Genomic DNA, 26,420 nt, shown 5'->3' with positions numbered 1-26,420 from the left:
ATTTCCGGTCAGTGTATTGAAGGCAGATTCAGTTTAAACAGAATATAATAAATGGGCTATGTTCAGAGTTTACTAATTAATGCCTGAATAAACTTTGCAAGCACCAAAAATATGATACTAGAAGGAACAAGGTTTCCCCATAAAATGATTCACAAAGGAACATGGAAATCACCTGACAACGAAACATTCTTCCGATCTCATGAATGTTAGAAGCTACCGAGTTCCAAATAGATACATAAATATCTTGTAAACCGTTGCGAGAGAGTATAAAATGGATAAGGAAATGGAGAGCCTGGAGGCGGGGGAAAGTGTGAAGGAATTGTAGACAAAATTTAGAATATTGACAAGGTAACAGGAATATTGGAGAAAACCAAACCAGTTAAAAAAGCTAACGATTTGACAAGGAGTGCTAAGAGACAACATTTAACAAAAATAGAGATACATCAAGCAGGATGCACAAGAAGAGGCATACCGGACCATAAGAAGAGAAGAAATTATTACACACAAGAAAAAAAGATGCGATTTGAGAAAAAGCAGTTAGAGACAGTGTCAAGAGAACAGTACTGTACCAAGCATTGCTTAATTTTGGTATAAAAGAAAAACTTATCCGAATAAGAATGAGATAAGTTTATAACCATTACCTTGAAAAAGTCGGTGAAACTATGAGACGGCGGTACTATTTACAATACATTGATACAAATCTTAAGATATGCTGATGACATTAACATAATAGGGTAGCAAACTAGATGTTGAGCAATATTTCGTATCATTGGAAACGGCGGCGAAACAGGTCGGTCTAGTCATCATCGAAGACAAAACCAAATATATGCTGGTTACAAGGATCCTATAGCAAAAAATGAACGGAAAACAGTCTTTGAAAGTCAAAGCTTTGAACGTGTTGACAGTTTCACATATTTTGTGATCGCTTATCAGTATTACTAATAAAACAATCGAAGAAATTAAAAGACAAATAAATCTTACAAAGAGAATTATACGGCAACAGGTCGAAAGAAACCGAATAGAATGATAACCAGGAGGATTGTCGAGCTAAAGATGATGATGATCAGTAATGAATGCCCAAACACTGTATATGATTGGATATTTTTGTATCTAACATTTTTGACAACTAATATAAAAATGTACTTAAAAAAGTGGTTAGTATAATTTTAGTATTGCTATTTCGTTTAATTCCGCTACAAATAATTGATTTATTCTTATAATTTCTTCACAGTTTATGTTTACGATTTTGTAGCATGATTTGGAAGGCAATATGGTGACATTTAAGACAACCTTTATTACTGAATGCATACTGGTCATTGGGTTACATGTACAGAGCATAACAACTTCAGTTACTTAAAAAGCACTTACATAACCTAACTTATCCTAGGTGATCATCTGCACCGACTGCAATGGTACTTCTCTTAATAATATCCAAGTCGAACATATACCTAAAATTCTGCCATACTCAAGTCCATAAAACAATTAAAATCACTTCATAATAACATTTTGTGTAAATAAAGTAGCTCTGTGACAACTATAACTATAATAATAGTATCAAACTCATAATTGAACATTGTGCAGACTTTTAGGTGTAAAGTACAGTAAATTTTTGCTCAGCTCACCACGAGAAGCTCGTTCATATTAAGGGTGAGTAATAAGGTAATAAGGTATGAGTAGTATCTTTTTATACTGAACGTTTTTGGAGATAAGTATTTGAGGTAGGTATTTAAGAGTAGAAATAAATACATATGGTTAAACATGACAACCGTATAATACTCTATAAGATTGGTTTAAGTTATGGATGAGTTGAGCAAACATTAGTAATAATTACAATAATAGTGCAGATTTTTTTCTATTTTTACGATATATACTTTACTTGTATTTCTTTCTATATAATATATATATCAATTAAGTCTTAATAGGTAAATATTTGTGAAATGTTTCTTTACACAATATTTGAAAGATGTCGAAGATTTGATTTACAGAATTTTGAAATGTTTGATATTACCGTGATATAGCGGCCTGGTCCCTAAGTTTACCCTCCCAAAATCTTTTAAATATTTAAGAGATTCACATTTTATTACATTTGGATAAGACCTAGCTCATTTCGTTATTTGCATTTATCAGGAACCAAAATATATATATAAACTTTAAGAGGTAGCCTTACTACGTTATTGAACATTATAGAAATCGACAAATGATATTTCTCTATAAAATATTATATTAATTGACTACAAAGTAACGAAAATTAGTCAACATGTATTACAACTTTGCCCTTGGATGGTGGAGTTGTATCATGTCTTCAACCTTTTTATGAAACTTTTTCTGTGATTAAAGCTATATCTAAAATGCAATGTATGAACAAAAAGTTTATTGATCTAAATTATCCTATAGTGAAAGAATAAACCTGATCAAGTGACATTTAAACACCAGAAAATGCTTCATTTATTAAGTAAGCAACTAGTTATTGATAAAATTAACACTTAAATAAAAAATGGGAACACGCAATATTTCGTTACTTTTCTTAATACTACAAATTTTATGTGAAGAGGATCTTTTATAAAAATTGTCAATTTATCACATCTGAATCTGTTAACAAAACTAAAACTCACTAATGGCCATTTTCCTAACAAAACATTTGTTATCGGATGTCATATTGATAAGATTGCATCACATATTTTGTAAAACGTCGTTTAACAGAACAACCTCATGTTTGATTATAAAAATGGCTGCAAATTTAATGGTGGTCTGGTACTTTCAATGGGTACAAAAGCAGGTATTACATGTATTCGTTTAAGCCAATTGCATTATGAAAATTACTACTTAATCGACCAAAGCACACCAGACCAACTCAAAGAGCAAATAAACTTTTAAAGTGTAATCAAGTACACATGTTTACCGTTGTTTCTAGAATAATACTTTAACTTTAAAAAGCCGGCATCTTTTGTCTGAACCTTTTCAAAATACTAAGATCAAATCACTTTATTCTTTACTACATTTACGGAAATACAACAAAAATGCTACCGCACGTTGTTACAACTTGAGTTTGACGGATTTTACAATTTACATGATAAAAATTTATTATGCCCTTCTTTCAGTATGTTCATTAAAACTTCATCAAGGTAAAGTGATACGAAAATCCTGACTAAAACTATGTACAGGTTTTCTGCAGCCCAATTGATGCGGGCAAAGTTGAAAAACTTCCAACTTTATTTGGTTGACGCAAAAATTATTTTCTAATAAATTCAGTTATTGCAAATATTAACAATAAATAAACTTTTATACCTGAATATCAAATTCTATTTTAAAGGCATATGGATGGCACGTAATGTATTGTATTCAGGATGTATTTATACCTTGAAACACTTCAAAATTTAAGAGTTTTAACTTAGACATACATATGTGTAACAGTCTTTAGATTTACTACTAAATTTAAAATATCAGGTCATCGCATTCCATTTTATAAAAAATAACTCGTAGTTACTTTATCACTATAATCCGCACATATCACATATTAAGAAACATCATTTTTAGACAAGAATTTAGAGAAACTAGAGGAAGATCCTTGATCCTATTAACACCAATTTTCGTATTGTTCTGAAGCTATTTTCTTGTGGCATGTTAAAGTAATTACTATGTAAATGGGAATAAGCCACAATTAAAGGTTAAAGTACGTTTATTGACGTTTCAATTTCCACTTCCACGTTCTCAAAATACAAACATTAGTAAATTAAACAAATTTTGTTTTTTTGTTACTTAGTTAAAAATTCTTCTAATAATTTAATTTTATCTGACTCATTTATATTGACAATTCAGACATACATTATACATTTTAAAGTAGACGACTTTTAAATGATATTGCCAATGTTGTTGAGTTGTGTTCCTGGGACGACTTTACTTGTAAGATAGTTCATTGGATTACATGAAATCAACTTTAACTTGAGAATATCCGTCAGAAAAATCATAGCATGTAATCCGTCTTTAAAAAGACAAACACATGCTATGATGACAGTAAACATCCACCAGAAAAAAAAACCTCATAATACTATCCCGACATGGTAAGTATTTGGTCGTGCATTTAGTTTTTCAATAAATACCAAATTCTGATTTTATATGTTTGTTATTTAAAAAAAAGTTTATTTTTTCCCTCATAATTTACTATGGAATCACTAACAGAAGATTTTTACTGTCATTATGGCATGTGTGTCTTTTTAAAGACGAATTACATGCTATGATTTTTTCTGACGGATATTCTCAAGTTAGTTGATTTCATGTAATCGAATGAACTACAAGTAAAGTCGTCCCAGGAACGCAACTCAACAATATTGGCAATATCATTTTAAAGTCGTCTACTTTAAAATGTATAATGTATGTCTGAATTGTCAATATAAATGAGTCAGATAAAATTAAATTATTAGAAGAATTTTTCACTAAGTAACAAAAAAACAAAATTTGTTTAATTTACTAATATTTGTATTTTGAGAACAATTTCCGAAGTGGAAATTGAAACGTCAATAAACGTACTTTAACCATTAATTGTGGCTTAATCCCATTTAAATAGTAATCAATTTTCGTAAGAAAAAACAAGAGGGAATTACAAATTTAAATACGACAGGAAATTACACACAAGAGGGAGCTGTTAGAAGTTGAGGTTAAGAGAGGTAGAAGAAACCCGAGGAGAAAATGGAAGGACTGTGTGATAGAAGACTTCAGAGAGAAAGGTTTCCATAAAGAAGACAAAATCAACAGAATTGTGTACATAGAACCGTTCAGATGAGGCTTGTACTGCAAAAAATGGACGCATTAAGGTCCATGGAATACTAACAGGTCACATTATTGACTGAACTCGTATTTAATCATTGTTCAATGAAGTGCATGTTCAATTTTAATTAATATTACAAAATGAGGACGAATCTATAGACAATGATTTATTGACTGCTCTAGTAGAACAAAAGTCCATTTTGCCAAGACATACTTTAGAAACGTACAAAAATCGTATTCTAATCGTTTGTTCTGGTGTTACTTAGATACATTGCATATTTTTTAGATAAAATTATTATAGTGATAACACATATACAGATACACAGTGGATTTATAGAAGCATAATACGATACTACAGTAATAATAACAGACGTAGGCTCAAGGCTTTTGGAGATGAAATACACAAACTATGAGATACCAATATGATTCAAGTACAACCGGTGTATGTCTATACTTCTCACCAGGATTGTATGTGATAAGAAAATTTGAGAAGGAAACACAAAAAGTAGTCTGAAATATTAAAAACCATTTAAACAAATGATTTATACAAATGGAAGGCTTATGTAACATGAGGTGTTATATGTGACATGTATGAAGTACAAGTAACACCTATATATAGTGTTTTTCCTAATATTATTATATGGTAGTTACAAGAATGTTAGACCTGATACAATAAACAAAATTATATTGATAACAACAAAGTGTGTACGACACAGATTCAGTCAAAACCGGAAATTAACAGCATTTTAAATTTTTTCTTGGAAGTTTTTGGAGGATTATTCAATAAATATTACTTATATGAATGATAAAAATACTTCACATTTTTACCAACAATAAAATCAACACATAAATAAAAAATGCTATATTATGGAATAACAGTAATCAGGCAAAGTTGGACTAGAAGTTATAGGAGGGAACTTGTTTAGGCCATTTGTGTTACACAAAGAGGAAAAACAAAACCGAAATAGTGATGCAGTACAATACATACAGCTACTTACAATATTAACTCGCTTATACACTGGGAGTTATGTTTTTCGTAAGATCATTCAAATACATACTTTTTAAGATACAAACATGTTGAATAATCTTCAAACTCAACCTCGTTGAAAGAGATACTTGCATTTGGCAGAGTGAATCTCAAGAAATATGTCATTGTAATGTCAGTGTACTTAATTTTCAGGTCCCAAATCAGATAAAGAACGCATTAAAAAAAACTGCAATTCGATTTAGAATTAAGAAATAATGTAATGTTTGTTGTAAACTGTCTATACCTAAAACAATTTATACATCTCAAAATTCGATCAAAATATCAGCCTGTTCGTAAGAATACCTTCAACACTAATTAACAATAATCAGATGGAATGATATAAAAAGTTTACAACAGTTGTAAATCTCTTATACACACAAATTTGCATCACAATACATAAGGGCATACATATAAACATAACACTTTTGAAAGAAAATCTTATACATAATACTTTGAAGTATACCTGAAATAGTCAACAAAATAACATAATGTGCAATATTTTCACATCGGGAGCATGCTACCTTCAATTCAAAAATAAATCGGGAATCATTTGGAGACAATGTTAATATCGTAACGTGAACTTTGCTACTTTTTTTAATCCATTATATCTACATCTTACACTAATAATAACACATTTCCTATCCTACCTAATTGTTGAAAAATATTATTTACCTATTTAGATATACTATATGAAATTATAACAATTGTACAAATTCAGCCGATATACATACATGGGTCAATATATATTGCATTATAAGTTAATATACACAGCTTATAAGCGTATGCAATCCTCGGTTTTCGAAACTGAGGATCGCTGTGAGCAAAAATTTTCTAAGCAAAAATTTTGGCACATTTTGAAGAATGAGAATAGTCCTCTTTACTCACTCTCTTCAAAGATCAAATTTTCTACCTTTACTATGTCAAATTTAAACACTAAAATAACAAAGTCATTCGAAAATACTGGTTAAGTTCAAATTTTAAAAATAATGGAAAACATTAAGTGATTTTAGGAAATCAATTAAGACATCTGAGATATTCCCACTAAAACTGTTCAAAAATTTCTTTATGCTATTGCTGAGTCGTTCAATTTTGTGACTTGCAAGTTATTATTACCTATAAGGAAGGTCAATAAAAAATGAGACTAGCAAAAACAAGATAAGAAGTCGGGCATTTAATATCGGTAACAGAAAAAAGGAATATGATGAAAATTACGATTGGCAACTTGTGGTAAATAGATTAGACTTTTACGTTTGATTTGTTGGACGACAGTAAGTGGAAAAATAAAGGAAAATTTTTTCTGAAAAAACTTTGGGATTTTGGAATTATTCCGTAATATGTATTTGTTATGTATGATTGGACCACCGTATTATGTCAATTAAACGACCTAATCTTATTAACAGCAGTCTATTTGTTCTTTTCAGGAATATTTCATAAGAAGTATTAAATGTGAGGATGTTCTTGGCGGACAAAATACGCGCTTTTGAAATCAGGAACTGTAAAATTTTACAAGATCTACAATAAACGGCCCTTTAATTTATCGACACTTTTTTAATGATAAAAAGGCACCCAAACCGTTTTTCCAATTGTATCAAGGATTATTAACTTTTAAAGAATTTTATCACTTGCAGGTCACATTTTATTGGCACACTGAACATAAACAAATTTTAATTTGCCAGGTAGAAAACTGATCTAGTAACTTGGAAAATTTGATTTTAGTAATAGGAAAAATATATCCCTACATTCATTTATGTTAACAGGAATTAGAGAAGCACAAAAATTATATTTTTGAGAGCACCTTCAAATGGACCATTTTGTTTTGCCCAAGTTAAAATTCTGTGCAAGTCTTATTTTTATACCATATAGGTTTATAATACACTGGGTAATCGAGTTTGATCACTTTGTCTTTAAAACAGTCTTTACATGTGGACTTAAATAAAAACTTTTATGACATACATCGTATTTAGAATTTTAATCTTCTAGTTTTTCTTCATAAAATTGTTGCTTTTTAAAAGCTTTATACAAGAAAATAGCGAAAGTACGCTCCTAAATTTCTGTACGTTTTGGCATATTTTAAATCTTTATCAAGAAACCTTGGAAGGCTATAATTTTTGTATTACCTAACTACGTTATTCAAATGTTTAGAATTTAGAGGGCTAATCGGTTAGTCTGTATCGAATACGGGAGATTCGCAAAATAAATGTACTCACAATTTGTTCAAATTTCGTCATTAAACTACAAAACAAAATTACTTTGAATCCTATAGTTTATTTTAAATTTTACCGAATTGATTACTTTACATTTACGGCATACACTCTAATAAACTGAATAGTTATTTTTTAAGAAGTCACAGGTTACACTCGCGGAATTAAACCTAAATGCACAAATACTACAATCCAGATTACCTTAAAGAAATATCCAATATGTTCAAAACAATAAATTTATTTGAGAAATAAATATTACATCAACATTTAACTTCTACATTTAGATATTTGAATGAATATAAATTTAAAAATGTGAAAACAGACTTTTTACATGAAAACAATCAACTAAACCTATCAATATACATGATTATATTTTTGAGAAATTAAGGAATGTTTGTCTCACCTATTGATATCTTTCTTAGTAATTTTCCCACAATTGAGAAAGCTAATTAGAAAATGACAGCAGACTTATTTACCTAACAGTAGTAACCCTAAAACCTGAGAAAGAGAGGGCCTAACACCGTATGTGTGTACATTACCTCAACTACTTTTCTATCTGGATTTGTAGATAGGTAGTTCGGGTACTCACCCTAGGCAGATTCTACATTTCAATATCTACAGAAAGACAGACACAAAATATCAAACTGATGCATTATCACGGGAAAACAAATTAATTGACATACTTGCATATTATTATTAAAGACAATTGAAACGGAAGAAAACTTAAAATATTTGTTTCTAATCCAAAACTGTTTTTAATACAACATATTAGTAAGGAATGGATGGTAAACGAAATATAATTGAAGAGTACCTAAATTTAATTAAAATTGGACATGTAGATGAAAAATATCACCAATACAACCTTCATATTAGAAACTGATGTTTGGTGTTACAAACTAAATAAAACAAATTTTTGTTTTCAACACATACACAAAATTTATTATGACTACAGCTATTTCGAAAGAGTGCTTTTCCCAAGTGATATATTTTTACAATTCTTCTACACTTTATAGTCTTTAACTGAATAAGTTAAGGATGGGAGAGCTGTTTTTTAAAGTTGGTCATTCAGAATCATATTTTTGTATTTTTTAATTTATTAATTTTCATAGATTCTAATAAATCTAGCTAACTCCTTTATTTTGAATATAAAGAATGGAAGTGAAGTGTGTACATAGACTCTGTTGTTCTATTACTGAAAGAACTTTTATGTTCTGTTGATAAGTTTTTTAAAGGTTTTCCAGTTTGGCCAATATAAGTTTTTGGGCAGTCACCAGATTTAAGTTGTTGTCTTATTGTTCTTAATATATTTGCTTAAGTTGTTGTTTGTTCTAAAAGTTGGTGTTATTCCTTTATTTATATCTGTTTGGCTATTATGTTGATATCTTGCCTGTATATGTAAACAAGCACAAGGTACTGGATTTTTTTCTCTGGTGGTGGGAAGGCAATTTCAGGACTTTCTTATGCAGTTTTTGGTTCACAATATTTGTTAATAATTTGTTTCACAATAAACAAAATTTTAAATCAAAACCTGCATAAGAAAGTCCTGAAATTAGTCTTCCCACCACCAGAGGAAAACCCAGTACCTTCTGCTGATTACATATACAGACAAAATATCAACAAAAATAGCCAAACACATAAAAAAGAAAGTAACAACAAGAGCCAAAAGAAAAAACCACTTAAACAGTGGTGTATACAAACATTTGTAGTGACGGACCAAAAACTTACATTGGTCAAACTGGTAGAACTTTTAACAAACGTATAGCAGAATAATAGAAAAACAGAGTCTAAACACGCTCTTCACCTTCTAAAACATAATTATTCTTTTAATGACCGATTTCAAATTCTCTATATTCAAAACAATTAGCTATCTTTATTAGAATCCACGGAAATTGATAAATTAAAAAATACGGATTTAATTCTGAATGGCCAACAAAACAGCTCCCCCCTCCTCAACCTATTCAGCTAAAGACTATAAAGTGTATATGCATAATAAAAATACATCACTTGAGAAAGGCACTCTGCCGAAACTGCTGTAGTGATAATAAATTATAATAATAATGGTCGAATCAATCACTTATTTTAAAAAAAGAAATATTAATAGCAAAAAACAATCTAGATAAACTAGCATGTTCTAAAAATAAGAAAAAATTAAATTTTGGACTGTAATAAAAAGTAGAAAACGGAATTAGAAGAAATTATGTGACCACAAAGATAGTAATCAGAATATTTAGAATAGTTTTACAAACTACAAAAACGCATTAAGAGTGTGTATAATATCTCCACATAGAAACCAAAATTTAGAAATATTACCATCTAAAGTTGTTGCCTGTGTTTTAAGGGAGAGATGTCAAAAAATTTCATTGAAACAGTCTTCGAATTTTCAAAATTCTGATATTTTCCAACTAACAAACATCAGAGTAAAAGATGTGTACCTCTCAATCCTTAGATCAACTTCAACGTCTATATTTAACCTACATATTCCTTTATTTTTACATAAGACATACATTATCTTTTATACAGTTTAATTGGCAGTTCCCAGCTAGCTATTAATCTCAATTTTGAGATCAAAAATATCGATATCTCTACATTAAACCTAGTCACCCCACTATACATAAGCATTTAACGTCGTTAACTGCAAATTCTCTGTCACCTAACACAAGGGAATATTATTTAATAGGACCCATCGACAACTTAAAAACCAAACAATCTAACTCTATGGAGTGTTCATGATATTTTGATTTTTTCGATAAGATGGGCACTTTTTGATGAGAAAACTGGAGTACAGAATGTAACGATATCGAAAATTTTCGGACAAAACACCTCATTGATATAACCTTCGTCCTCTAAAACTACTACTCGTTATCAACTAATTTTTCATTAAATCTGTGAGTTTATACATAGTGAGGTAAAAACCTTAAGTTTTTGATAGAAATACATTCAAAAATCACTTAAAATTTTAAAACCCTGTCATTAGAGTCAGGCCCTATATTTATAAAATTGCACGATTATAGGCACTTACATAAACATGTGCTTTTCCAAGCACAGTAATTTGGTTAACCATTGCAAAATAAATACCAGAAATCAAAAATCACAGCGTAAACATCAAACTAATTGCTCAAACTTTAATAAAAACAGTTATTAATCTCACATCTCAATAAATTAAAATAATTAAGAACTAACCGTGTGTCATGTGTCAAGTATAAATATAATTGAAACATTGAGAAATGAGTTTAGTCTTTTTAATACTCTGAAAAAATAAAGTATAGCTTCCTAAAAGATCTCAGCTATTATTCTAAACAGTTTTTCAATTGATTATTCCTATTGTTGTAAAATTACATATTAAACACCAAACTCTGTATTGCAGTAAAGTACAAAACATTATTTCAAAGATAGATAATTTAAAATTGGAAGGTATTTCTTTACCGTGTCATATAGAACTGTTAGGTTTAGCTAGGTCTTTTAAGTAACTAGAACAAAATGGTGATGTTTTTAAAACAACGTCGCGACTATTCTTTTTGTTTAGGTCGATCACCAAAAAGTTTTAAATTCATCACCAAAAAGCTGAAACTAAATAGCACAATGGAATATAAAAAGCGTTAACACTATTTTTTTAACACTATCACAACCTCCGTTGGAAGATTTTGGCAGAAAATTGAAAATCATAGAGCATGTTCAACTTAAAAGCGCCATCGAAGTTAATGTTTCATCAATTACTAGGTAATTCAGAAAAGTAATTAACAAATAGGCGAAACTAAGTTGAAGCGTGATTTACTAAAAACTTTTTTATTTAAAAACAAATATGACACTAAACCTCTTTGGTATGTAATAAAGGGGTGTTTAAAAAATGGCAAGACCAATGTGCTGTTTACAAAAATCTTCTACTTGATAAAAGTAACCACTTTTTTTAATATGTCTTGTGCTATCTACAATTATTGTTGATGTCTAACAGTAGAAATATATCAAACAAATAATTCGCTTTGTAGCTAATTTAGCAGTTGCTTCAGCAGTTTAGTAAAAGCAATGGAATTGCTGCTTAGGAGAAAGGTAAGTGAACAATATGTATCTTAAATATCAAGATGTGCTCTGAGAAATGGAAATAGATGGCAATTAAACCAATTCTTCGTCAAAAAATAGGTAGTTGAAGTCATTCTCGAAGAATATCTAGAGTCTTGAAATCTTTGATTTATTTAATAATTACTTTAGACGTTGTTAATGTGTGGTAAAACGTCAAGATTATAGATATACTATAGGGGTAGCTTATTTTTAAAACTGTAAATTACTTTGTAATGTGTTTCAATCTTTTAAGAGGTTACTGGTTAGAAGATTTTTGTTAAATCAGAAAAGTAATACTTAAAAGGCAAAAAGATCAGTATTGCGAAAAAGGTATCACACAGTTTCATGTAATACTACTTATAAACTAAATGCTGCTAGCAATATTAAGTAACAATATTTAAGTGTATTAAAAAATTACCATAATAATATCCCATCAACCGACTATAGTGACATAGAATAATTAAGTTTATATATTTTTTTGGGTAGCAAGGTTCACGTCCCTTTTGTCTTTTGTTTTCACCTAATTGTCCTATAAAAATACGTGAAAAATATTTTGGATTATTCAAAAATTTATTTTACTAAGGCATCTTGTCGTCAAATGTATTTTTATTTAAATAAACGAATTAATTTTCTTTAATACTGAACTATTAAGTTTTTAATAGCTTAGGTCTGTATGACATTACGTGGGAATGAGACCAAGCAGATCACGTTATTTTTTTTTCTTCAAGAATTATCATTGTCACACATAACAATTTATTAAAGAGGCACATCATTTGGTATTATAAAATATGGTGAACATTGCATTCTACTAATCTAACAAGTATTAAGCATGTCTTACATTTAAAAAGTTATTACTATGATATTCACTCCATTTTTAGAAAAAATATGCTTACATATTAAGATTAAAGAAATGTTTTAATAAATTAACATTATTGCTATATTACAAAAACGGATTAAAGATATAGTCAGCTTAAAACAAGTTATAATATCAAATGCTTTCATTTTTGTAGTTCATAAAAAATAACTGGAATTCTTTTTACAGCTTAGCTTATCTAATCAATTCAAATGAACAGATTTGAATCACTAGTTATAAGATTCAGAATGTTAATTTTTGGACATGACAATTATTTGATGGATATAGATCGTTTTAGACTTTTCGTACAGTCACAGAAAATTACCACAATACAATAATCGCTTTTTTAAGAGTAATATATACGGTGGTACTAAGGGCCTACGCCTGTTACTTTCTTGTAAGAAGTAACACAACATGGATTAGATATTCCTGTCATTCATAAGAATGATCCTTTAGCAGTTTTTCGTTCGCTCCAATACTAGTTATTTCTAGTTTCGATGAACGGTAGCGTTGTATTAGATAATATCATGAAATGCAATGTAATGTTACTACTTATCTAAAGATTTTTAATATGTTGCTTGTATTCTTTACAGTTACAATGATTGAATGATCACACAATTTTGATATTTTAAATTGATCTATGCATTTGAGTTTCGTCAATTTTAGCATAAATGAGAAATGGTTGGAGCTTTAGTCAACAACTTGCACCCTGATTTTCCTTAGCTTCCTTCTTGGAAATCCGAATAAGGATTGTCGAGATAGTTCTCGTTATTTCTCTCGAGAAGTATCTCTGTGTTTTCTATATGAGTACGCAAATCGTACTATTCTGCGGCATCACTAAAGCAACAAATAGAAAGACCTACAAGAGGAAGTGAAGAAAATCATTAACAATATAAAATTGGTACAAATGAAAAGCTTTGGACTAACATTAGTCTCAGCAGGTGAGAACTTAAGATGGTCTCACATATGGAGACCTCATACATCATGTAAGAACACACATCTACAATAAAGATAGAATGAATTAACCATACTGCAGAAAATGTAATATGTAGGAAGAAACTACCATGCGTGTCCCCAGAGAATTTGAATAATTAGTGACATGAGAAGGTATACAACGCAAAACTAGTGACACAGTTGTAGGGTCTCACAACAAGTGTCTCGAGGATGAAGTAGGACAAAATGTATGTACTTTTGAAAGAAAATTAAACAAATTATTTAAATTATTAAAATATTCGAGGTTTGCCAAGCAACTGCTTTTGTTTGTTGTTTGATTGACAAATTTATTTTATAAACTATTATGTTCATTTAACAAATCACAATTATTTTTTAATTAATTACACTATAATAGTTAATGACAAAAACAATTTTCATTTATTTTAACAAATTAGTTAATTTCATTATTGCACACAATAGTTTTTTTATTTGAAAACATTTGATAGTACAAACCGATGTTATTTATTACGTTGTCATGTCTGATACCCAAATGATATAATATAAAAACACAAACAGTACAGATATTTGGTTATTATAAAAAGAAGTTGGTACAAGTGATGCCTTAACAAAAAATGAACAACACTATTTAGACATTTACATAAAAAATGTCTCAAGTTTGTGTTTACTTTGATTAAGAAGAACTTGGACAAAAATTTACCAAAAATATCTGTATGAATCTAGAGATCTAATATCAACAATCCCAATAAATATTACAGAGATACTATAACTGTAGCTAAAAATGGGGTTAATAAAAGCCAAGTCATGTGTATCTTACAAGAGTCATAAAAAATGAACGGGAGAATGTTCAAATCTGACTAGATATATATAAAAACGTGTGGTTCTAAAATGTTTCTTGATTTTTGTTAAATTACTCTTTGTGGTAGTGTTCAAAATAGATAAGACTCGAAATTCATCACATATTTGTTTAGAAACAGTGCTAAAATAGTGTTGTTCAATACAAGAGAAGTATTCATTTGTATGTTTTTCAACACAGATAAATACAGAAATATATAAGCTCAAAATGATCTTAAATCTACCGAACACCAAGTTTATCCTATGCTAAGGCAGATATGCCAACTATTTACCATATATGTTATATTTTTTTAAATATATATAATATATATTTATACGATATAATATAGTTCAGTGGCGCATGATTAAATATACTTGAAAACGCAAGTGGCACTTAGATCACAAATACTGTAAACCTAAATCAATAACTATAACTTCTACAATATTTTTTATAGTTTTTGCTTTTCTCAAATTGGCTTTCAGGTGTCAAGTTTTACGTATTCTATTATATTGGTTGTACAAAAAAATCAATGTTACACATTTTCGTTGATACAACACAAACAGGCAGGGTTAACAATTTGTTGTCCGTATTGTCATTGGGCCATATTTCCTTGATGCAACTTTTTAGCACAGAAGCATTTATACAACAACAATGAGATAATAAAGATCTATTTAATAATCAATAATGCAATATCATCTGTAATTTTGATAGGTACAAGTATTTTAAAAGAATAAAATATTTCTCAATAGAATATAGAAAAAATGAACTACTGTAAAAAAAGAAAAACTGAAGCTATCAAGCTAGGTAGTCATGATTATTGCAAGATATTTCAAAGAAAAATTCATATATGAATTAATATATATTGTAGAAAATTAAAATCCAGATGAATATTAAGTATTATCTGAATAAAAGCTTCCATATTTTATAAAAAGTCACATAATTCTTCGTGTAAATCAATGTTTACTTTGTAATTGACTCGACTGTGGCCTTACACGTTGGGAGGAGTTTTCAACATTTTCAAATAAACTTTTAAATTTAAACAGAGTAAAAGGCTATAATAGGCCTTCACATCGCTGTTTGGAAATTTATCCAAAAATTACATTTTAATGTAATTTTTGGATAAATTTCCAAATTCTTTCTTATAAAAGTTAATGTTAGGTTTGGTTTAAGTTGTTGTATTGAAAACTACACTACACGTCACATATGTTATGTTTTATAATTTATCACGTCACCGAACCTCACTAAAATATAATTATTTATTTCAGTTTGAATTAATATCAAGAAAAAGCAATAAAACTGCAAAGTATATGTTTTTCCTTAACTGTAGGAAAACAATTTGAAAAATACTTTAGAGAAATTTGCCCCAAAATTAACGTTAGTATTTTCATTTCAAACGTTTTCATTCAAAATAAATTTAAGAAAGGTAAAAAGGAAATAATTTTTCAGGCTGTTTTATTGGTAATATTGATATGCTCCCCTCTTTGTGTGACGGCACGACTTAATAGTACATTATATACTTTCTGGTCAGATTCTTTGGAAGGTATAAAATGGTGTTAGCTTTAAATCACATTAAATTAATTTTGATGTACAGTCAATATATATTATGTGGGTAAATGTTTATCACACCTCTTTATTAAAAGAGAAATAATTTTGAAACAAAACAAAATTAAAGCCAAGAAAATGTTTTTTTGAAGGAATTTTATAAACATTTACGTCAGAGTTGCTATTTCGATAGCCCAACTGGCCGGTTATAAATATGTATCATTTAAATATGTTTTCACTGCTGAGCAACTTAACCTAAGATTCTCAGTAATATAATATTTCTATTTAAATAAACACTAAACCTAATTTTCAGAAGGTACACAATATCAGACATAGAATATTTTTTCAGAGTTTAGAAAAGTTTCAAGTTACCCAAAAAATAGGAGTAATTGTAAAACTTTCACAGCTCTATTTTTAAAGCACACGCCATTATTCTTTTTTTAATATGTATAAGATTTGAATTAGTAAGTAAATCACAATGGCAGTCTCAGCCAGCTAACTGCTATTCACTGGCGGGGCTAGCAGTCGCTACGCCCAAGGAATACCAATTCCGGCAGTTTTTAGAGAGTAATCAGAGTTTCATCCATATTACAGTCTAAATCGGTATTTTATCTTCAAACTAAAAAACAGCAAAAGTACCTTAAATGCCCACAAATCTAGGAAACGACATAAGTTTGAAATAACCATAACAAGATTACAAAATGAGTCTTTGAAACCGACTCTGTAAAATGTCTAAAAATTTAAAAATATAATTTTCAATGTTCTTGGAACACCCTGTATACTCCAAAATATTTTACATTTAATCTATCCGTATATAGGGATGTAGTGTTTAAGAGATACTCAACCCTGTACTTTACAATTCAGTAAGTTCAAAGAGGCTATAAGAATAAATTTATGTATTAAAGAATTTCTTCTAGTTCTAGATTTTAAGAATAAAATGGTTAAATAATAGTTTAAACAACTAAGTCTCACAAATAGAAATTAAGCCAATAGGTATCTCTACATACTTACTTTTCATGTTTATTTTATAGAAAGATTTTACTTTACTATTTACCAAAAAGAGGAGTAATACGAGCAACAAAAAATACTTGTATTGAAAATGTTAGATTATTTCATTAATTTGTTTCTAAATTCCCTTATCACAAAGTTAATGTAGCTATACTTTTTGATTATTTTTTTTTATATCAGAAACAAAACGTATTTGTAAGGCTCAAATAGTTATTTAGAGCGGTATGAGTCTGAAACGATTTTCTAGTGGCATCTTTATATTAACTATTACATATATACATAAATTAAATTTGTTGTAATCTTAAGTAATCCAACGCATTGTCTTTAAAAAAATGTCATCTGTAACGGAGGATTATATCCTCCTTTATGGTGAGTGTACAGAGAGCTTAGTGTCAGATGGTGTTAAAAGACTCGAAAACCATATATAAGAACGCAGGATATGATTAATGTACTTCAATATATTCCATATTTATATTATTAGTAATACCAATTAATTATATGTAATAATCTTGTTGGACACCTAAATGAGAGAAATATATGAACATTGTCAATATTTGTATCCACAAAACTTTTGTATTCCAAATGAAAGTGTGAATTAATCAATTTGGTATTCACTACTTTATACTTCATAATCTTACTCATATAATGTATTACTCCCTTAATTGATTTAGCAACTACATAAAACACTTCCTATATACATAGTGAGTTTAAGTATATTAGAAACTATTGGACTATATTATCTTCTTAATGCATTGATGACTTTTAAAAAGCCTAATATTCAACAGTTTGGTACATTTGCTGTGTTTTAGACGAATAATTCTCCTAAATGAATACTCTACGGGATTTTTTTTTCGTTTTGAACTTTTTTATTACAGCGAACTATATTAAAATATGTACCCTATATTCTACAACTCTTACGTTTTAAATTTAACTGTCGTCTTCGGTGTTTAACAAATATTTCCAGTATTTGAAGTGAACAGCTAAATTACTTGTACATCGGTCATTGCCCGAACATTATCGGTGAAGGATTGTGACTTCATTTGGCCATTAACATATTTCAAGTTTCGCAATACGAGATTTAAAATATTTTTTAAACAATATATCTGTATCAATATACTCAATATCGAGATATCAATATCGTAGATATCTTTAAGATCATACGATTAAACTGTGAATGTTTTTAAGTTCTTGTGGCTAATTCTGTCTGTTGTTCTTACTGTTAATCTCATGTGTAAAATGTTGAATAGGAGAAACGTTATTTAAAGTGACACCGTCTTTTTTCATAACGGTTAAAATATTGTGATCTCAATTTGGCATCTCCGCCAAAACGTGCAAAATCTTTTTGTCGTCCAGAATAATCAGAATCCCATCCAAACTTTATGCTTTAGCAGGCACTGCTGGAATATCATAACTCCTAATTTCTTTAATGATCAAAAAAGTAATAAGTATCGATAATATTTATTAAGAAAACTATTTTACAGCAAATTGGAGAAATTCTATCTAAATATCACAATAATCAACAATAAATATTATTCGAGAAGTGTGGACCACTATTTAATGATCAAATAAAACCACTCTCCTTTAAAAATATTACTAAAGGTATCCCGAGGTTTTCAATGACACCTAGGAAATAATTAGGCAGTATGATGATACTGCTCGACGGTAGTGGCGTCACATTCAGATTGGTTGTCAGTTATATGAACACACAACATAAAACAATATACCCCTACTACCAAACTCCTTAAAAACCATTTTAATATTGACACCTAAGGACTAAGTATATTTTACACTATAGCTACAAAATTCAAATTGGCATTAATATACTAAATTTAGATATTTTTACTGGAACTTCTATATAGACTGCTTCAGGAGTTACAAGATCACTATCATCGACTCTATTCCCAAAGCAGTCCAAAATTCTTGCACCATTTTTAATATAACAGTTTCCGTTTATTATCAAGCCTAACTTATCGGCTAAAACACATTTATATTGATACAGTATAACACAGCAAAGCTTTGGAGTAAACGTCTGACATACTATCCAATATTCGCAAAATAGAAGTTTCAATCATCCCATGAAAATAAATTGCTTTTACAAAGATTACAAGCAAGATCCATACATACGGGATAAACACAATAACTTGTTTTAATGGTTATGAGTCATTTTTAGACCTATGATCATCTAACGCGCTTCTAAAGAAAGAACACAGATGTATTCCTTCTTAGTCGGAGGCTACTTTATCCATATTAATGTAAGTGGTAACTTTAAAGTTGAAATTTAATTCAAGTAGTGTGTTAATGAAATAGAAGGCCTATACTCATCTAGAAAGTCATGCTTAAAATTATGCTTTTTGTATCTTAGTATCTTTTTAGTATTAAGATGCAGTTTAATTAATACTTAACTGTAGTCAGATCAAAATGAAGTCTTGGCCATAAATACATGACACATAGAGCTACTATACGTAATAATATATTGATATTATAAGTATTCTCAAAATATTTTATCAATGATAAATATCCCTTCTATATTGCATGTTCTAGTCGTCAGTTTCTACCCTACAGCCGCTAAAATTTAATTGAAAATGGCAATTTAAGTTTTCTTGATAAATAACGGTCACCATTTAAAAGCTTTAATAATGAGAGCTCCTTAGAATATAATTTTTATTATTTAAAAACTAAAAAGCCACTTAAGAGTCACAGCACAGTTGTGTACTTAAAACTTGATCAACTCTTAGAACCCACAAAATTATTTCAGAGATGTTACAAAAATAAATAAAACGTAAATAATTATTTGTGGTATTAACAGTACAGCGTTAATTACAATTCGAATGTCTTTTATCAAAGCAGGTACCAATTGAACGAGACAACATTAGATTATTCCCAGAGAGAAATAGGCCACCTGCAGCACATATAAAGAATACTGCTCAGTTTACTGTAGCTGTCGCTGTACTGCGCATGTCTTCTATCACAAATACACTATATAAAGGCCGATTCAATTTTCCAAAAATACTAATACAATAAACAGACATCTCTGATCTAAAACTTTCCTTTTGATATGTTCAGCAAACAATAAAAACAAAGGTTAAATGCAAGTAAATAATTAAGATCTCATTTTTTCAGTCTTCTTTTTAAACTATAGTCTGTTAATAAACAACATGGAAATAGACTAGATGAAATAGGGCGTTTCGAATAGCACTGCATGGTATTTCTCGCATGAGCTGCCAAAAATAGTTCCCCTTTTTCAGACAAGTCATTTTCAAAATCACAGTAGAATATCTCGAAATATCAGAAAGAGAACTAAGTTTTGGATGATTTTTGCATTGTGCTCCTTGATAGGTACGATATTTGTAAAAGCTGCAACAAACCCATACTACTTGTTTGTATTAAGTATATAAAATGTCACTCCCCATTTGGGAGTTGTACTTCACTATTAGGAATATGTTCACAACTTAGTATCCTTGTTTTATTTGGATATAACAAAGTAAATAAATGGTCGACATGATTGAGAATCCACTTAAATCTAGTAGTGTTTGAAAAGAATTTGTCTATAAGATAAAACCGAAAGGCATTTTCCACTACAGTACAAATGATGGATTAAAATAGTTGGTAGATTTTAATGTCATGGATTATGAATATGAGCATTCAAATAAAAAATGTACATACATCAGTTCACTGCGAGTGAAAAAGAGATTTGTGGATCATGACTGATCTTCTGACAGTAGGAAAAAGCTTTCAAAAGTGATATATGTTTCAAAATTTGTAGAATTCCTTAGTACGATCGAGTTTGTATAAATATATCGTGGTGGTACAAAATGTTACAAAAGTATATTACGGAATCAGAAAATCATTTTTTACGTTCATGTTAAAACCATTTAGGAATTTTCATTAATAGTAGTTTAAGTGTCATCGACATTTTTTGTTCGAATTTTTGATTATAATATAAAGATGATATCCCATTCAAAAATTTTCAAGTATACAAATATAAGTCTCAAATATGATTTTGATTTATTTTAGATACGTTAATGTGAAATGATATGTTGTTTTTTGTACCCTATTTATTTGAACGTGGGTTATCACATCTTTTTAAAAGCATGAAATGTTTCAGTCGTTGTCCATTTTACTGTCAACATCATCCGTCAATGTCTCATGTCACGTTTGACAGCAAAAATTATCGTCGCACTACCGTTAACGGAACATAACTAATAACTATTAAAATTCAAATTTTCGGTTAGATAGATAAAATCACACAAGTAGGAACACATATTTTTCACATTAGCGTATTTCTTTTTAGCTTGTTTAATTTTGTTTCGTAATTTATATAATTAAAATGAACTTACATAAATACTTTATTAACAAAATATCAAAAGGATGGTTATATCAAAAGGAAAATTTTACATTTAGGACAGTAATAGAAGAATCAGTTTTTCATGAACACCATAAAATGATGTGATTTTTGAGTTCTATACGGGCTCCATAGTCTGTACCCCCTTAAGAACGCTAATCACAGTTTAGGACTAACATAGAAAGAAAGTCTATGACTAAACATACAATACACATAAACACCAACATTATTTTGAATGTCATCAAGAGCCATACGAAATGGGATAGAGATGTGAACTTGACGACTATTTTCATACTTTAGTTGATCACGGGGCTTTCGAATAGTACATTATGCTTCCCATCTCCTCCCGTAACGCATCGAACTCTTAACGATTTGGCAAATATTTTAATACATCACATAATTCTGTAGTAAGTATTTTCTCATTGAAATATTCATTTTATTGATATGTATCAAAATATGATTTGAAAACTTGCTGTTTGACAGATACCGAATGCCTAGAACTGACAATCATATGAACATTTAATGTGGCAAAGGCAATGTTAAGTGTATAAAATGTAGTCAAGATTTTCATTTCAACTTTTGTTTTAAGCAGTATTCTCAATTCTGGAATTTTCTTAAATTATATTGTGAAACGATTAAGTGATGAATATGGCATACCGAGATCAGAGATTATAGTAATGGAAAAATACATAAACGATAAACGAAACGAACAAATAACGAAAACATAATAGTGCAACTGCGGCAAAACATGAACAATGTGGACACATATATAGAAACTCTTCTAGGAGGTTTCCACAATGGATTTAACCTATTTAGTATTTAGTATAGATTGTATGTTTGCTTTGTGGATTATGAGAAAGTATTCAACAGAGTGAAACACGACCAAGTATTGAGAATTTTTAAAGAAAAACAGATACACGAGATGTTAAAACCATGAGAAACCGACAATGTAACCAAATAGCACACATGAAAATATACCATATCATCAGAAAACATCAAAATTTAACAAGGTTTGAAGCAAAGGTGTATCCTGTCTCTCTTATCGTTATCGTATATATGCTGTACATATACAAATATCTGGGCACTTACATTAATAGCAAAGATTTTTTAGTATAATAAAGATCAAGAACAGTCAACGACTGAAACAGGATAAGAGGCAGACAAACAGGAGTAATCCTAGTCGCACGAAGAAGAAGAAGAAAGATCAAGAATTGAAATGGTCTTCTTCTTAGTGTGCCTCATCCATTAAGGGCATTGGCGATCGTCACAGCTCATTTTACTTTGTCTGCAGCAGTTCTGAAGCGTTTTATAGTTGTTTTTCTACTCCGTCTTAAATTTTTCAACCAGTACGCCCGTCGTCTCCCCGATTCTCTTTTTTCTTCCACCGTTCCTTGTATAACCAAGCGCATCAACTCATATGGAATTGAAATGATAACTTATTCGTTTTTCAGAATGAAACAATTCTTAGATATAAAGCTTTAATTATATGTCTCAAAATCCGTAGGCTGGGATGCTATAAATTCAAGACTTATCTTATATAGTGTGAAGCAGCTACAATACTAAATACATGAAGAAAAAATAGAAGGCTTTGATATGTGGCTGTATACAAAAGTGCTGAACATAGTTACTAGTCAAGAAGTCTTAAGAAGGTGATCAAAGGAACAGAAATACGAGATAAAATAAAAATACAAAAGCTCCAATATCTGGGCCACATAATGGGAGAATGACAATATCAGTTGCTGCAGCCTTTGCCAACCTTTGAAAGAAAATGACACCCTAAAAGGATTTAACAAATTTGATTATTTGTCTCAGTAGTTAAGGCATTAATAATATGCTGGTAAATGTAGGTTTAGGCCCAATGTTCCTAATCTTCTTTGGTTGAAACTTTTATCTATTATTTGATTACCCAAAAAAGGCTCCTCGGATTTTCAGCAACTAGATAGCATAGGTTGGTATTAAGATATAAAATATACCATTACTTGTGGAGTTCATTGAATACCCATATGACATCAGTTTTCTTTGGATATAGTTGCTTATTGAAACTTCTAATCCCGAAAAATATAGTGGTTTTGTTGATATCAATGTGTTTGTACTGTGGCAATAAAATTAACAAAAGTTCTTATCATTCGTCGAGATTGTCCCGATTTATGAAGCAAAACAAAAGATATTCCACAAAGACCTACTTAAGATAGAAATGTTTGTCCTAAAATACTTATCATAACTAAAAACAAAGACTAACCTATATTATTTGTATAAATTGACTTTCTTAACTAACAGACTTTTATTAAAATAATTAAGTAGAATATACAACTAGACAATTAATATCTCGAAATAAAAATTATTAGTAATACGTTTTGTTTTTGCACTCATTTGCCCGTCTAAAGAAAATAGTGTACTATGAATTGCTGTGATGTAGAAGCGTCACTGCCACAATAATTTCGTTAAGATCAGTTAATATTATATAGTTATGTTATTTTTAAATATTTCGTTATTATTACTCAATTTATTTAAGAATAGTACAGAATGTGCAGTCTAAAACTGATTGTGTGGTGTTACCTCTGCGGTTTCCGCATAACCGCACTTTTTATTTAATAACAATATTACATATAAAGGATTATTTTTTGTATGTGTAATTCTACATGATAAGGAATCGGAGATCACAGGTTATGTGGGTTTCAACATTTTTATGTCATGACACACATCTGAAAGAAACTCTGTTGCAACAAGAAAAATAATATCGGTCGGATATGCATCATGAGAGGATAAAGAGACCACGATGTAAGGCGACAGGATGTTAGGTGCACTAGACGAAATCCTTAAAAAATTACCGTCGATATCAAGGCAAAAGTGTTACAAAATACTCTATTCAAAATGCTTTCAAAGCAAAATTTTGCGTTTATTGTCTTTTTTCACTAAAAAAGCTTAATGGAAGGAAAACCACAGTAGCAGCAAAAAATAGTTCAGGTTTTAGCTGTCGCATGCACATATCCAATTTCCTATTGATAAGGCGTTATTGTCACACAGCATATATGTACGTTTCTTTCCATTGTACCTCAATCATGACTAGAATCTTTCTCATCTTATAAAACAAATTTAGATCACAGTGGACAGTTATTAAGTATAATATTTTGTGAGTATTTGGTGCTTTAGTACTACAAAGAATATTCTTTCAAAGTTTGTACCTCTTACGAGCTGCTTCTTGGGCCAAATATTTACAGACCTTTTTATGTGAAATACGTGTAAGTAATGATAAGATACAACAAAAAAATCTATAAGACAGACTGTATTTAACATTAAACTGTAGCCACATCACGTGACAGGGCCTAAAATAGTTATTAATTTTTACAAAAAATAATCTTCAGCTGTGACTGCATTATCAAAAAGTGGCCCAAAAAGCACAGCTCCTTTAAAAGTAGACATAATTAATTAAATTATTAGCCTTGTTGTTGTAGGCACTGCTACTGGAGTATGACCAACATTTAAATGATCGGGTAATTTTTTGAGAATGTTAAATTTCGTCAATCTGATCATCCTGTCGTTTTACAGGAGAAACAAACACATACAAATAGTTTATATGTAGGTACATATTAAATTATGAAAAGTAACATTTATATACTAACCATAATATACAAGAAAAATATCTTATATGAAAGAACAAATTTTACAGTACTTAAAATAGTGAACTTATAATGAGTTTGGTCACATATATTAATTAGTTTAATATTATATACCTATGCAATTATATAATCTTGTTGATTGAGACTAGTTGGGTTTCTTTATGAATGTCACATAAAGTGCGTTATGAAACTTGAATTGAGCGTGATATCAATGGAATACTATAAACGCTTGCAGTCCATAATATAAGTTAGAAGTAACGATTACGTCTGATTTGGTAAATGTCATTTTTAAGCATTTTATTTGGGAACCTAATCCACAAACATACACCAAATAAATAAATGGCAAAACTTACAAACAGGAAAAAAATGTTTAAATTCTTCACCCTTTTCTAGATCGCTAATAATAACTAATAATAATAATAATAATAGTGTACATTTGTTGAAATCCTTATATAAATAACTGAAAATAAACAAAAAACACCTTTAAAACAACAACTCTTAAATCACCATAAAAATTAAAAATAGAAATACATTTACAAATAACAATAAAAAAGATTGTTAAATAATACAATAAATATCATCAAAATTTCTAAGACAATTGTTAAATTTAATATTATAAAACATTAAAAACATTCAATAAAACTTTTATAGTGATAGCGCGGAGAGAGATATCAACACTTGTAACTAAGATGGAATTATTTTGGTTTCATCCTTAACTTACATGGACTCACCACCTAGGAGGTCGTTAGGAAGAAAAGAATTTAGACTAGATGGGGTGCCACGAGCGGGATCTGAGTTGTCGAGTTGAGGAGCTGCCCACAAACTGGTGCTGCTTGAATTGTTGGGCCAGCCGGTACTCCAGGTGTCTGCCCCGGTGGGTTGCTTAGTTGAACCTCGCCATGCACCGGAAGAGCCGCTCTGTTGACTGGCTACTTGTTGGAGCAAAGTGTTTGCGTCCCAATCAGTTGGATTTTCAGCTAGTATTGTTGTGTTACCGAGTACACAGTTGTTGAGAGTGGTCTGAGCCTGAAAGGAAAAATGACCATAAAATCATATTAAGATTTGAAAAGTAGTTAAGATTTGATTATGTTTAAATTAAATAAATGTACAACAGAGTATACACATTTTAGAATATGTTTGGGAACCATTCGATCTGTCGACGCTTAGAGTGTCGTTTCCATATAATAATATTGAAAATATATAACATTGAATGGTACATAGTCTGATTTC

The 26,420-nt window shown here is 29.7% G+C and overlaps 1 protein-coding gene across 3 annotated transcripts in view; it reads right to left on the bottom strand.

Moving 5' to 3' along the window:
* Nucleotides 1–1,274: 1,274 nt before the first annotated feature.
* Nucleotides 1,275–26,420, bottom strand: part of gw (trinucleotide repeat containing adaptor protein gawky) — a 106,078-nt gene continuing 80,932 nt past the window's right edge. For all 3 annotated transcript variants that reach the window (XM_072526702.1, XM_072526703.1, XM_072526701.1), the window contains exon 16: nucleotides 1,275–26,216. In XM_072526702.1, the coding sequence (XP_072382803.1) occupies nucleotides 25,908–26,216 (309 nt within the window). In that variant the 3' untranslated portion in view covers nucleotides 1,275–25,907. The remainder of the gene's footprint in view (nucleotides 26,217–26,420) is intronic.

The sequence above is a fragment of the Diabrotica undecimpunctata genome, chromosome 3 (genome assembly GCF_040954645.1).
Source record: "Diabrotica undecimpunctata isolate CICGRU chromosome 3, icDiaUnde3, whole genome shotgun sequence".
NCBI classification, from domain to species: domain Eukaryota; kingdom Metazoa; phylum Arthropoda; class Insecta; order Coleoptera; family Chrysomelidae; genus Diabrotica; species Diabrotica undecimpunctata.
The sequence above is the reverse complement of the archived record's forward strand: the minus strand, read 5'-3'. Positions and strand labels throughout refer to the sequence as shown.